This window comes from Symphalangus syndactylus, chromosome 14 (genome assembly GCF_028878055.3).
Source record: "Symphalangus syndactylus isolate Jambi chromosome 14, NHGRI_mSymSyn1-v2.1_pri, whole genome shotgun sequence".
NCBI lineage: Eukaryota > Metazoa > Chordata > Mammalia > Primates > Hylobatidae > Symphalangus > Symphalangus syndactylus.
The window spans coordinates 62,666,300-62,681,519 of record NC_072436.2 but is presented as its reverse complement, the minus strand read 5'-3'; the positions used below and the strand labels follow the sequence as shown (position 1 = coordinate 62,681,519).

The 15,220-nt window shown below is 40.5% G+C and overlaps 1 protein-coding gene across 1 annotated transcript in view; it reads left to right on the top strand.

Annotated features, from left to right (window-relative positions):
• LOC129462996 (EF-hand domain-containing family member C2-like) overlaps nt 1–15,220 on the top strand; it is a 128,087-nt gene that overhangs the window by 90,654 nt on the left and 22,213 nt on the right. Inside the window, exons 12-13 of the mRNA XM_063617743.1 lie at nt 6,627–6,824; nt 8,787–8,879. Coding sequence (XP_063473813.1) covers nt 6,627–6,824; nt 8,787–8,879 — 291 coding nt within the window. The remainder of the gene's footprint in view (nt 1–6,626; nt 6,825–8,786; nt 8,880–15,220) is intronic.

The window sequence follows — 15,220 nt, the reverse complement described above, 5'->3', positions numbered from 1 at the left end:
TTTATATCCTGCAGATAGATTCTAAGGTTTCAGAGTCATCAAAAGCGTGTCACATTTCTCCAAGATAAACTTAAGAGAAGTAGTCCTTTCAGTTTAGTAGAATTTGAAATTATCTCCATTGTGAGATGGTGAGAATAATAAAAATTGCTATCATTTATTGAGCATTCATAGTTCAAGGTACTATGCTAATGCATTTTATATCTTGCTAACTTAATCCTCATTTTTCAGTTATTCATCAGACTATTCTTTATATAGAGAGCTTACTATGTGCCAGGGGCTATTTAAGGTGTCACAGATTCAACAATGAACAAAATAGACAAAAACCACTACTCTCTGTGGATCTTACTCTCCAGTGGGGGTGGGAGGGAGATAAAGACTATCTTCAAAATAAGTAATTATATACCGTTAGAGTGTGATGAATGACACTGAGGAAGAGAAAGCAGGAAAAGGGTTAAGAAGTGCCAGAGTTGTAGAGGAAGGGGTCACACTTTTTTTTTTTTTTTGAGATGGAATTTCGCACTTATTGCCCAGGCTGGAGTGCAATGGCACAATCTCAGCTCACTGCAACCTCTGCCTTCCAGGTTCAAGCGATTTTTCTGCCTCAGTCTCCCAAGTAGCTGGAACTACAGGCATGCACCACCACACCCGGCTAATTTTTGTATTTTTAGTAGAGACGGGGTTTTGCCATGTTGGCCAGGCTGAGCTCCAACCCCTGACCTCAGGTGATCTGCCTGCCTCAGCCTCCCAAAGTGCTGGGATTACAGGTGTGAACCACCACGCCTGGCCAGGGGTCACACTTTTAAGAAGGTTGGCCAGAGAAGGCCTCACAGAGAAAATGACATCTAACAAGATAAGATGCCCAACAGGAGGTGAAGGAACAGCCTATGTGACTGTCTCGGGGAAGAACATTCCATTCTAGGTAGAGAGAACAGCAAGTACAAAGGCTCTGAAGTTGAACTGTGTGCCTGGCTTGTTTTAGACAGGTGTGGAGGGAAGGATGGGAAGGGTTGTAGAGGGTGAATTCCTAGCGACAGCAGAGGAGGGGCCAGATCATGTCAGGCCTTGTAAGCCATCTTGAGACTTTTGAGTTCTACTTTGAGAGATGGCAAGCCCTCACAGGGTTTTGAATAGGCAAAGAACGTGATCTGACTTCTGTTTTAACATATCATCCTGGCTTCTATAGGAAAATAAAATTCTATTTCACAAGTGTTCTTGTCCCATTTCACAGATAAGGAACTGAGGTTCAGAGAAGTTGAGTAGTTTATCACAGTTCCCATTTACTGGTGAATTAGTGGGACTGGAATTTTAATACAGGTCAATGTAATTTGAAAGCTCAAACTTTTTCCACACTACTTCCCAGTTGAAAACAAGCTTGTGACCTCAGCTGGAGTAGTTTTCTGATAGTCTACAGTGACCCCTTTTTTTTCCTTTTCTGTGGAATTCCTTGGTCTCTCTTGTGAGGCCACCATGTTGCATAACTCCAGAAGAAACCACTTATACCACAAGTTTATAACTGCTCTCTGGAGGTAGGTGGGCAGTATGAAGCCGAAGTGAAGTGGCCATCTATAGTGGCCTTGTTCTCCAGTGAAGTTGAAGAGCTTTGTATATGGCATTAAACTCTAGTTAGGCCTGTAGCGAAACCTGTTTGGTCAGACATTTGTATCGGACTCTCTGTGATGTATTTTCCCATCTCTCCTTCCTCTGACACATATTCTACCAGCTATCTCTACCACCCTCTACTGTCTGAAAATACTCTAGCCACAGATTCAACAATGAACAAAACCACAGTATGACATGCTGGAATATAAGTGACAATACGGCAAGGGTTTCTGTTTTGTATGGGCAGCTTAGGCCCGCAAGTGTAAGAGAAAGCCTGAGGGAGGGAGGGTAGGATATAAGCAGGTGTGCACAGCTTCCGATTACAGGAAGCAAAACACATTTTATCTGATGAGTATCAAATTGAAAGAAATGAGAAAGGATGCTACCTAATTGTCGCCAAAACTGCTGCTTGGCTTAATTTAGGCTCAACTAGATTTTGTTGTATGCCTTAGGGTCTGAAGGCTTAGGCTCTTGAGCCCTTGTTTATGCTAAAACTTAATTTTTTTTTTTAGTTTATTTGAAAGACATTGCTTAGACTTCAATGATGCAACAACTAAGAAAATACCCTGAGATTCAGAGCTTTAAAAGGAAGTTTTGATTCACCATTTTACTGGATGACTTTAATGGAATTATGTCTTATAAAGCTGTTTAGCATTTCATGTTTCAGAATTCTGCATAGAATTCTCAATACCCTAGAGCATCTTGGCATTTTTTTGAGTCTTATGACTTTAGTTACAAAAGTCAAGAGAAAATCATGGCAGCATCCTTTATAAGATTAACTAAATAATACTGTGATATTATAGTATTATACTCTATAAAATATTAGTGCCAGGAATGTAGTGCAATATTGGCTAAAGGCAAAGGTAACTTGCTATCTAAATCTTCAAGATTAGTAATAATAATTACAGGACACAAGATCAATACAGTCACAACTGCTTTTAAAATACATTTTTATTTCCCTGAAATGATTGCTCAAGAAGTACTGAGATTAGATTTTGGTATCAGATCTTATTTCAAGTTCAGTGTGATGTTTCAGGTGAGGAAGGGCTATGCTTGATGGAAGTTGGACCTATGTTTTTGTGGCTGCTGCTAAGCAAAAATAGAGTGTGCAGAAAGCAGTTTGGCAGTGCCACAATAGGTTAAACAGACTTACCGTGACTGAGGAGTTTCACTCCTTGGTATATATACCCCAAAGAATTGAAAACAGGTGTTTACACAAAAACTTGTATACAGATGTTCATAGCAGCACTATTCACAACAGCCAAAGGTGGAAACAACCCACATGTCCACGTATGTATGAGTGGGTAAACAAAATATGGCACATTCATAGAATGAACAATAGTATGGTAGTACAATGAGTAAGAGTTCAGCCGTGAAAAACGAAGTCCTGATACATGCTGCAACATGGATGAACCTTGAAAATGTGCTGAGAACCCAATCACAAAAGAATACATATTACATAATTCCATTTATATAAAATACCCAGAATGTGGCAAATCTGTAGAGATAGCAGATTCTGGGTAGGGAGGAGGGTTAGGAAGGAGGGAGGAAAGAGGCGTGGTTGCTCAATGGGTATGAGGTTTCTTTGGGGTGATGGAAATGTTTCAGAACTAGATAGAGGTGGTGGTAGTACAACATTGTGAATATACTAAATGTCACAGGTGGCAAATTTTATGCCATGTGTATTTTACCACAATAAAAAATGGAATGCTTGACTTTGGATTTTTAATTCTTTGTAAATCCTACTAAAGTTTAACAGGGCGGGGGTGAGTCCTGAAAAACGCACATGTGGCAAATGTGGGGCAGAGTGGAGACAGCCATCTGAGGTCTGCAAGGTGAGGCTTGTACGTCCTGATTGAGATCCCTGGTGCAGGAACCTGCCTTATGTGGGCACAGCAGCCACACAGGCAGCCGCTCCAGGAGCCCCTGATGCCTTGCAGGGCTGTCGGCAGTTTCAAATATAGCACAGCTTGTTTGAAACTTTGATGTAAAGTCATGTAAAACTGGAATACTGAGCTGTTTAAAACCCAAACATACAGAAACCGAGCAGATATAAATTTTAACTGCAGTGAAGCCAGGATAATTTCAGTTTATCCAATGAAAAGGCAAATAAACGTTTATGTTCTGGTGGTGCTATAATAAGCTTAGTGAAAGGTGTATGGAAAGTTTCTAGTTATTGCTCCACATGTTCTTTTTCCTTGTCCTTGGGAACATGCCACTTTCTCTTCCTCACGCCATATCCTATTCTCAAAAGGAAATGCTTTCGAATTTTTTTTTCATTTAGACAAAATAATATTTGATTATTACAAAAATTCAGAAAAAAAATGGAAATACTTTTTTTTAAAAGACATCTCAGCCATTCAGGATAATACTATTGATGTTTTGGCATGCATCCTTCTGGTCTTATTTCTATGACCATATGTGCACCTGTATCTTGATTTTTCATTGGGATCATACTACATTTATCAACATAACGTGGACATCTAGCATACCAATAAATATCAATCAATACCATACTTTTCTTTTTTTAGAGATGGGGTCTTTGTCTGTCACTCAGGCTGGAGTGCGGTGGTATGATCATAGCTCACTGCAGCCTCAAACTCCTAAACTTAAGTGATCCTCCTGCCTCAGCTTCCCAAGTAGCTGGGATTATAGGTGCATGCCTCCATGCCCAGCTATTTTTTTTTTTTTTTTTTTGGTAGAGATGGGTTCTCACTATGTTGCCCTGGCTGGAGTACAGTGGCATGGTCATAGCTCACTGCAGCCTCAAACTGCTGGGCTGAAGCAATCACCTCAGCCTCCCAGACATCATAACTTTTTTTTTAACTTTTAGATTTATTTTTCTATAATCTTTTTTATTTTTATTTATTTATTTTTTTGAGACAGAGTCTCACTCTGTCACCCAGGCTGGAGTGCAGTGGCATGATCTCAGCTACTGCAAACTCTGCCTCTTGGTTCAAGTGATTCTCGTGCCTCAGCCTCCCGAGGCACCTGGGATTACAGGTGTGTGCCACCATGCCCAGCTAATTTTTGTATTTTTAGTAGAGATGGGGTTTCACCATGTGCCAGGCTGATCTCGAACTGCTGGCCTCAGGCGATCTGCCTGTCTTGGCCTTTCTAAGTGCCAGGATTACGAGCGTGAGCCACCACGCCTGGCCCCAAACATAATGCTTTTAATGATGGTGTAGTGTAAAAACACACATGGCATGACTGTTTCTTGACCAGCGTTGTAGTGGAGCCAGGGGCTTTCCTTGGAGTGGCTCTTTCGTGGTTACTTAGCCCTCTGTCAGAGATGGTTGGTGACTCAAGTTTTCTGAAATTATTTTCTCTTACTTTTTAAATAATGGTTAGTGATAGCCCTCAAAGCAGAGATGATGGACAATAAAGGCAATAGAGGTCCGTAACAAATCAGGTTAAACCCCACTGCCTTTAGGCACATTTCCTGACTGAGCCCCACTCCATCATTTCTCTCTGCCTTCTGTGTCCCAACAGAAGAGGGATAGAGTAGTAGGCAAGAGCATGAGCTTTAGAGCCAGACTACATGGGTTCACATTCTGGCTTTTGTGACATTAGGCAGGTTATTTAACATTTCTGTGCCTCAGTTCACATCTGTACAGTGGGGATAATAGTAGCACCACCTCCTAGGCTAGATGCCAGAAGTCCTTGCTAGCACAGGACCTGGCACGCAGTACTCAACAAATGGCAGAGGTTATTGCTATTACTCAGTTTATTTAAGTGGCCCTACCAGTTTGTGGCTTTGAAAGATCATCTATATGCTTGGACAGTGCAAATAGATAACAGACCCTGAAAAGTTCAAATGCCAGAGAACCTTTTACAGTGTTTTCCATATAGCGAGCCTCCTGCCAATATTACTAATTGATTGACCTGACTTGCTGAAATTCAGGGATCATCTTGGTTGGATTTTGCATTCATTTCCCCTTAAAAATACAAAAGCAAAACCAAATTGAAACAAAAGAACCCAGGAAACTTGAGAAGTAGATGGAGATTAAAAGAATTTCCTTTAGATAGGTCAACAGCAATGCTTTGGGATTTCCTAGACTCTATGGAAATTCTTGACTAGGAGAATCTAGAATTATTAAATGATAATGTCCAGAAATACCTAAAAGAACTGAAAGCTTTTATTCTGAAAGACCTCTTTCTAGCAGAAGGCCAAATAAAATTTTCTATTCCCTTGTTTATTCAGGATTCTTGGGAACTGAATTATTTCCAGTAAGTAAACTTTCTAGACAGTGGAAGCTTATTCCTGTAACCACCATAACATTTTGCATTTTAATCATTTTGATATAATTCTGTCTGATGTATGCTGCATAGTTTATGGCTTTCATACAGAGTTACATTGAAAACAATTCAGCCAATTTGTTAAGCCTTGAGTCTTCTTCATTGGTATGTTGTTTAGTTTTTTTTTAGCTCTACCTAATAATCTCAGTATCATTTGCCTTCTAAAGATGCAGACAGCTGTACGCTTACATAGGTCTTTTAACTTTTAATTTTTTTCTCTTATTTTTTTTCTCACTGCCGGGATGTGTCCATTTTTACTTTTTATTACAGAAATGTGCATGATTGCTTTCTCCATCCCAAAACACCTAATTTATTAACTTACAAATTTTATGTCCCAGGAAACCAGAAACCCACGCCTGTTACTACTTTGTGTAAGGAAGATTAATAGGCATTGGATAAAGTCATGTACTTAGTGACAGGTTTTTTGACCATTCAAAGCCTTTAAAAATTTACTTCCTGGTTGCAGGCTGTTATTTGGTAGGTGTTTGACTCTGGGCAAAATGCCATTTTATTTATAAGCTACAGTGCCTATGATTTTCCATTCTGGCATTGGTGCCTTCCTGCTGCTCCCAAATTAAGTAGAGAAATTAAGTTAAAAAAATCACCTGACCTCTGTACAGTTGTTAAAAGTTTTGTAAAATGGGATTTGGATCTTTTAAATAGAAGGAGATGTGAAATACTGTATTCTTAGATATCAGTTTATAAATGTTTTTCCATTTTTATTACAGAGACATATTGATGTCTTTGACTGTTGGAAACCTCACAGAGCAAGAATTTGTAACCATTGCATGTCACTACCGTGCACCTGAGGGCACATGTCCAGATACGAATTTCTTAATTGCACTGGCCCATGAAAAGTTAAAGAAAAATATGTTTGAGGATTTCGACACTTTGATTTATTCCTGTGTGTATAAAGATCGACAAAAGTGAGCTTTTGTTTTATTGATTCTAATCATTTACATTTCTGTAAACCTGAGTAATGAAGGAATTTCTATTTTATCAAAAAGGGCAAAAAGAAAATTGACATGTGTCATCATACTCATACTCTACTATTTAGCACAAACACCTTAAATCATTTTTGGAGAAGTATTTGGGTACAGATATTTCCCAGTGATGGTGAGCGTGTGTGTATGTGTGTTATATGGCGTCTTGCTCTGTCGCTCAGGCTAGAGTGCAGTGGCGCAACCTCGGCTCACTGCAACCTCCACCTCCCAGGTTCAAGAGATTCTCCTGCCTCAGCCTACTTGAGTAGTTGGGACTACAGGCTCGCACCGCCATGCCCAGCTAATTTTTTTTTTTTTTTGTATTTTTAGTAGAGACAGGGTTTCACCATGTTGGCCAGGCTAGTCTTGTTGATGGAATAGGGGAGGCCCTGTATCTTTGAAAGAATAGGCTTCTCCCTTGCATGTTCTTTTCATTTGTTTCTAGAAGCTTTCAACTGAAGCATAGTAAATCGAAATGTTAGGAGGGTTAATTCTGAGATGTTGTCTTTTTAACATTATTTTAGTACTGATGGGGATTTATAAATGTAACTTTTATAATAAACAGAAAATGGAATTTTCAAGCAAACATTCTGTAGAATTTCTTTGAAATTATTTCTTTTTGAAAATAATGAAGTTCAGCATAAGCTATTTCTTATACATTGATTGTGTGCATGTTGAGCTTCATTGAGTCATTGTTATATGCAACTGGATGCAAACAACTTAATATGTTTCTTTGCATTCATCTTACAGACCTGATACAGTGGGGAGAAATATAAATTTACTGATTTCATCTGGAATTAGAAAAATCTTAGTTCTCGCTCTAGCTTCTAATCCGTATTGCTGCACACCACTGCCATCTCTCTTCCTTGTGACCTCTTGCCTTATCCCCAAACTTGAAGTCTGAACCCAAGTGGCCAACTGCATTCCCTGAATATCTGTGTAGGTCCCATAGTTTGTCTTAGAAATAAACATGTTTTTTATTAATCCATAATGCATCCTCTTTGAGTTTTTATAAAGATGATATTTTTCCTTGACTCTTTAAGCTTCCCCAAGCTTCCTAGAAGATGTGCGGCCTGAGTTTTGCATTGCCCTGTCTCTGCCTTCCACCCTGGTGGTGCCCCCTTCCCCAGAGTGAGAAGTGTGGCCCCCCTTCATTCAAGGAACGCTTCTTAGAAACAATGAGGCCACTTGACCAGATAGCCTGAGGTTCTTCCAGATGTAACAAGCTTTGATTCTAGATATAAACATTCTCATTGCAAAGAAAAGAACCAACTTTCTTTCCTGTTGGTTCTAATTTTGCCCGATGCCTAGAAAAGTGTTGGCTCAATGAGAACATTGGACAAGCATTTCTTTGCCCCCCAGAAGACTGGAGAAAATGACTGTTGGGCTGCTCTAGAGAAAACTGCTAGCATCTGAAAAAATTGAAGTGAATATTGAGGCCCCAGCTGGGGCTTCCAGGTTATAAGGTTTGGATCCAAGGAAAAGAACAGAAAAACACCCTCAAGTCATATCATACTTGTGTTGGAGGCTCATAGATGCCTGTCAACTTAAGAGATGTTTTCAAATATTAGAACCATTTTTGACTAGTGGTCAAGAATGCAGATCAATTACTTAGAGCAACATTTGTGGCTGCAGCCTTAATAGGCTATACTGTCACCAACCAAGAATCTGTATCTTGAAGGAAAAGCCTTTGTAAGGATGGAATCTGGTGGCCTCTGAAATAGAAAAAGTTGATGAAATGAATTGTGACTGTTCTTCCTTATTGTGAATTCCAATACCAATTTTTATACTTCCATGTGTACATTCTCAGGAAACATCACAAATGTATTTTCTTTCCTATAGTATGTAATTGTTACTAAAGGTATACAAGGTATATAAAAGTTCATTTGCTTTGTTTTAATGCAGAAAAAATGTATTACCCACCAAAGACATTAAGAGGCTGTGCAAATCCTTCAGATTACCTTTGAGTGATGATCTTCTAGAATCCTTATTGTCAAGGTAAGTTAGAGTTCCACTCTTGATAGGGATTGTCCTGCATAGTTTTATTTGGGGGACCATTCCTGGTTTTACATCTCCCTTTAATTACCCTTGATTTACCCTTATCTGTTTTCATTATATTATTGGTGACCTACCTCCATTTAAGTGTTATAGAAGGAAAAGTTTGTCTTGATTTTGAATGTTAGAGAGCCTATTACAAATTATTATTTTATATTTTTAACATGAGTACACACTTATATATCCACAGATTCCTGGGACAAAATGAAATACACAACTTTGTTGGTTAGGAGGACATTAGATGTAAAATTCAGGGCAGGTTTTTCAAAGCAGCAGTTCCTGATAGCTATGCAGTAAGAGAACCTAGGGTTATTAGCATGGGGCTCTGTCCTGATAGAGCACCAGATGTAAAACATAGAGATTATGATGCTGTAAAACGAGAGCATGGTGAACTGCTTTCTAAAACACATCAATTCTCCTGTCGAAACTGACTTTTGATTTCCCTCTCAGCCACCTAGACTCTGGCCATCTCTTATGCTTCCTATAGCATCACTCACTCTAGCTGCTCTTCTGACTTATATATCTTGATAATTCTGACATTTTTGGCTGTGTTCTAGGCATTGTGATCATTGCTTTGGATACATTATCTCATTTACTTTTTGAGAACAGCTTGGTGAGGTGGAAACTGTTATCTTTCTTATCTCATACATAAGGTTGCTGAGGTTTAGAGAGATGAGGTATTTTGCCCAAAGTCACATAGTGTAGAAGAAGAGCTGTGACTTGAATCCTGAACTTTTCAAATGCACATCCTCTGCTTCTAATCATTTTGAGTTACTGTCTACAAATAGCCAGTATATTAGGATGTCTTGACAGTTCTACCTTCTCCTTACTGCCTGCGTCTACTCTCCTCTCCATTTCCACTATCATCATTCTTGTTCTGACCCACATTGCTGCTTAAATACTGCAGTGCCACCACATTGGTCTTTCATCCACCAGTCTCTAAATGTTTAAATCCATCTTTACATATAGCAGCTAAATACCTTCTAAGAGCAAAAATGTATGTCATCATATTGCACTTTTACTCACAAACCTTCTGTGGTGTCTCTTTGCTCTCTAAGGAAGGACCAGCTCTTTAACTTTGAATTAAGCTCCTTCTCCATAGTTGGGCTTAGGGTTGACAGCTGAAGCATTGTTCTCAAATAGGGTCTGAAGTGGGGAGTCCTTGTATGAGACAAAAGGAGAAACCAAAGGAACAGATAAAGCCAAATTCTATGTCAGGGAACTAGGGTCCAAGGTATCAGGAGGGAAACCCAGAAGAGGGCAAATCTAGTTGGATGTGTGTGTGCATTGAATCAACCTGGAATAATTTTCTAGATTATCAGCTCTATTTGTTTTGTTTTGATTTTGTTTTTGTTTAACTCTGTTTGCTTTTATTTGCTAGCAGCCGTGTAAGAGATCCTGCCGTAAAGGAACTGAGATGAAGTAGGCAGGCCTTGGACTCAGAGTTCTTCACAGTTATCATCCCCCACCACCAAAACTCCCCTTCCTGTTCCCAGTAGTCCAGTCACATGGGCCGTTTAGCATATTACACATGTACCTCCCACCTTCCCCCTCCCCCCCCCTTTTTTTGGCCTTTTCTCTTGCTATTTCTTCAGTAGGCAATAGCTCCCAATGGTTTTCACTTGCTGAAAGCTTCCTCTTCCTTGAAGACCCATTTCAAGTGGCACCATATCCATGAAACTCTGTTGCATTCATTTGGCTGATAATCAGAGTGATTATCTCCTCCTAAGAATTCTCACATCACTATTTATGTGTCTCTTTATCCCTTACCTTGGAATGAAGAGTTGTGACTTGAACTTTGATTCATTCAGATGCAGACACTGCTTCTGTTTGATTTACCACCTATAAATAACCAATGAGTTGTCACAACCTGACAATTTTACCCCCCTCCTCCACTCCCATCTCTTAAATTCTTTGAGTCCACTTATTAGCTGTGTGATCTTGTGCAAGGGTTTTGACCTGCCTGAACCTCAGATTCCTTATCTCTCGAATGAGGTAACAGTACCTATTTCCTAGTGGTTTGGAGGATTAATTGAGATAACATACATAAAGTACCCAGCACAATACCTGGTGCAAAGAATTGATTGAGGACTAGGAGATAAATTTAAGTCAGGGACCATAGACCACACACTTGGACTTAGAAATGAACTGGAAGAAACCTGTGTCTTTCTATGTAGAGGAAGCCATGTTTTTCAACAATTGGATCTGAATGCCTTTCACCCATTAAGCTGTCTTCTAGTCAGGAAGTTGTGGATATTTATTAGATTATCTTTTGATGGTCTTGAGGATGAGTTGTCCTGGAGAGTCCAGTAATGTGAGAGCCTGGCCTCTGGAGGAACTACATGTTTCTTATCCAGTGCTAAGGCCACCAAGTCATCATTCTCTCATTCTCTCAGCAGACTGTTTTGTCTTTGCCTTTATGATTTGACCTTAAATGCAAAAAGATTGTTTCAGAACTTGCTTCGAAGTCGCCTCAGTCTCTGAACACATCTGTCTTCAAGCCCAGCTTAGCTTTGAGGAGGTCATCCCACTCAGCTGCTAAGCAGACCATGTTCAGTCTAACTCTGCCTCTAATTGTGCAGTGACCCTTCACCACACTCAGGGGAAACTTCAGACTAATCAGATTAGAAAATGTCTCATTCCCATTCCCCTCTCCCTCCAGTATGCCCTGCCATGATTTGGGTCACATGCTTAGTGTTTTGCATCATCTCTATAATTCCTTACAAAGACTGCCCTAATTCCTAATGGGCCCATCAGCCTGCAGCTTACATTTATATTCTGCATTCTTATGGTTCCCTACAGACCGCTGACGAGAGTCTCTTTCTGCACAGCCCTCCTTATGGCACGCTAAGCCAGAGCCCCCTCTGACGTCTACAGTCTCCCGTGGGAGGCAGGCATGGAGCTTGTTGATTTTGTTCCATGCATGCTCTTGCCCAAGAATAGTTTTACCTGCCTTGGGATGGAGCTGGGCAGCTGTTGAGCAGCTGTGTAACCCTGCTGTGTGGTGAATTCAGATCAGGAGATGAAAAACAATATGGCTAAAGGGATGGATGCTTTCTTTCACCCAGTAATTGTTACCCATGTATTTCTCCTAACCCTACATTTTGGTACCAGGACTTTCCTTCTACTCCATTCCCATTTTTCTTATAATTCAGCTTGGTCTTTTCCTTATTATGTTAGCATAACTCAAACTGGAATCAGGACTTCAAAACTTTTTATATCTGGTTACCTCAGCCCCTGTCAGTTTGTGCTGTGGGAGCTGGTATAAGGTCACCTTACTTACCAAGCAAATTCATTTCATTAATGTACAGAGCATCAAGACTTAACTGTTCTATATAGTGGTAGCAATTATCCATTAATAATAGGAGTGACACTTTGTATTGATGTAGTGCTAAGGGCCTTAGAATATTTTGTAAATTTTTGAGCATATGAAAAGGTGCATTTTAATTGACGGTAGGCATTATTCCTCATTTCGTAAGTATAAACTCTGAGAGTTTCTTACCAAAAGACTGTGCTCCAGGCCAAGATGAGCGTCTAATGGAAGTAGGACTACAACTGCCTAAGATACTCTAAACCTTTGCCTCTATCTTAGCTCCTGAGGGTAGGGACTAGGTCTCGTTCATTTTTGCAGCCTCAAAGACTTGTCCTGTGCTAATGCACTGGACATGGGGGAGAAAAACATGGGCTTGGTGTCCACCAGAGCTGCTCCTGCCTCTGCAGGTCAACTCTACTGTTTCCTGACCATGCGATTCTTGGGCATTTACTCAACCCCTCTGAGTCTTCATTTGGATATTAATATTCCTCTGTAATAATAAGCAAAAAATTCTGATTGTTAGACCATAAGAGGTAGAGGGAATTCTGAAGCCATTCCATTCTGTATTCTTCGTGGGACTGGGAAGGAAAGAGGCAGCCTCCTCCCCTAATTGTGGCCTTCTGGATCTAGACTTGGAATAACTAGAGATTCAAGTATAACTCTTTCCCTAGCAGCTCTGTCCTGAGCTAGACTTTTATAGTTGGCTTTGGGTTCCATGGAATGCCTTAGAACTGGCCTCCCAAAAGAGCTGGTACCTCATCCAGAAGTATCAGTTAAAATGGAAAAAGTTAACAGGACTTTAAAATCATCTAATTATAGTCTACCCAGCCTTGCCCCCTGCCCCGCTCCCAGAGGCAGGGTTGGAGCTCCTGTGATTTCACCCAACAATACCTGGCAGTGAGGCTGAAAAGCAAGGGCTGAGCCATGTGGTAGCTATTGTGGCAGAGTGTTTAGTGTACTGATGAAGTTTTCACAGAGAAGCCCCTTCTCTCTGTCTTTCTGTCTCCCTTTTTCCTCCTTTGTGTGCTCTCTCGTCTCACTCTGTCTCTTTGTCAGACCCATTCACCCACCCAGATTTCTACCTTTTCAAATATGACGGGATTTCTAGTTGAAAAGATTTTTCTTTTAAATCCCAAACCATATGGACAGAGTATCGACTCTATCTACAGTCCTTACCTGGCAGCTGTGACCCACCTCTGTGGTGGAGTCAGAATTGGAATTTAGAGGCATGACTATTTAGAGATAACCAGAGTTACTTGTTGGCAACTTGACGCAGGGGCCCAGAGCTCCATCTCTTCTCAAGTGTCTGGCCTTGACGACTTTTACCAGGTGTTTGAAGATGCAACCCTGGGTTTGTTGGGTAATGGACTGAAACCAAATACAACTGAGTCAAAAAATGGATCTTCACCGTCTTCTCTCCCTTCCAGACCATTCCCCTAAATGATGAGGTGACCTTTGCAATAGAGGAGAAGAAGGCTCCTCTTCAGCAAAATACAGCTGCCACTGAGGCTTTTACCTCTACCAAGGGTGGAAATAGAGCAGCTCAGGATTATTCCCCGTAGCAAGGAGATGGATGGCTTCTTGGTTTCTGTGGTTTTCAAGCCATTTATCATTTTGGGGAGGGGGGGTATGAACATCAGTCAAATGTCACATCAGACCCAGTTCTAAGAACTCCCACCTAGCAAGACATCAGGAAGCATGTTCTGTTTGAGGGGTCGTATTATCTAGAAAGGAACCAGAGGAATTGCCTTCCCCCCCCCTTTTTCCACAAACATGTCTCTGAGTTTGTGTACTGGAGAAAATGGTGGATTCACAAGTATCAAAGGGAAAGAAGAATTTATGGAGGTTTTAGGAAAACACTTTCGCACTGTGAGCTAGGACTTGAAAGTAAGAAGGCTGACTTTTTAACAAGCGTAGGAACACTTAAAAGCCAGAATTAGTGCTGCCCTTTAGGGCAGTCACCCTGGAAGGCTGCACACTGATTCCAACAATGTGGCCATAGAAAGTTCTTCTTTGGAAGTGCTTTCAAAGCCTTTTGAAAAGAATTTCCTCCAGAGTGGCAAATCTTTGTCCTTTGACCATGGATCAGAGTTTGAACAAGAGCCAATGTCGTTTGGAGAGGAGTGAAGCAGGGGACTCAGGTGGAGAATTGGAACCACTTTTTTTTTTATGGAAAGCACAGCATGGCCATGAAATAAGGAGATATACCTTCTATACGATTCGTAGGCTTTTCCAGATTATTTTGAAAGGATGGCTAGGATTTGGTAAATGATGCTTCTAGCCATGAGACAGAGGTAGGCCTCCGTGATGGGGGGACTTAGATAACCTTCAGGGGTAACTGTAGTCACTGACTGATTTGTTCTCCTGTAATATTCAGACCTTTCTCTGTCTCTGAACTGCTTCCCCTGCCTCCTCCTCCTCCTCTGACCTATACTATTGTTAGGACTGGAGATCTTCCTTATGCTTTTATTCTCTCCTTACAACCTCATCTAACAAGCATGGTGTATATTAGAGTGCATGTTGTATATCAGAGTGCATGTTATAATAACAAATGATGGCATGAAAAGCCACCCTACGTCAGTGGCCCAGGAGGCTACGGGCAGGATTTTGGAGCAGGGAGGAAAACTGAGAGACTCATTCCTCCTGAATATACTCCCGACTAGGAGCAGTTCTTTCTTTCCACATCTGACTTTTACATGTTTACTACCTGGAAAATCATGTCTCAGAGTCTCTCATCTGCTTTTTACACTCCTTAAAATTTTCTTCATATCAAACTGACATATGTTGATAGTCAAAAATTATCAAATCATTCTAAAAAGCTTATTTCAACAACAGCAGTCTCTGGCCATTCTTCTCCACCCCCCAGACCCATTCACAACAAGAAGCCACTTTCAGCACTTCTAGCTGCTTCTGCTACTTAAAATAGCATGTACATATTGAGTGCACTGCATATGATATCATAATTGATCAT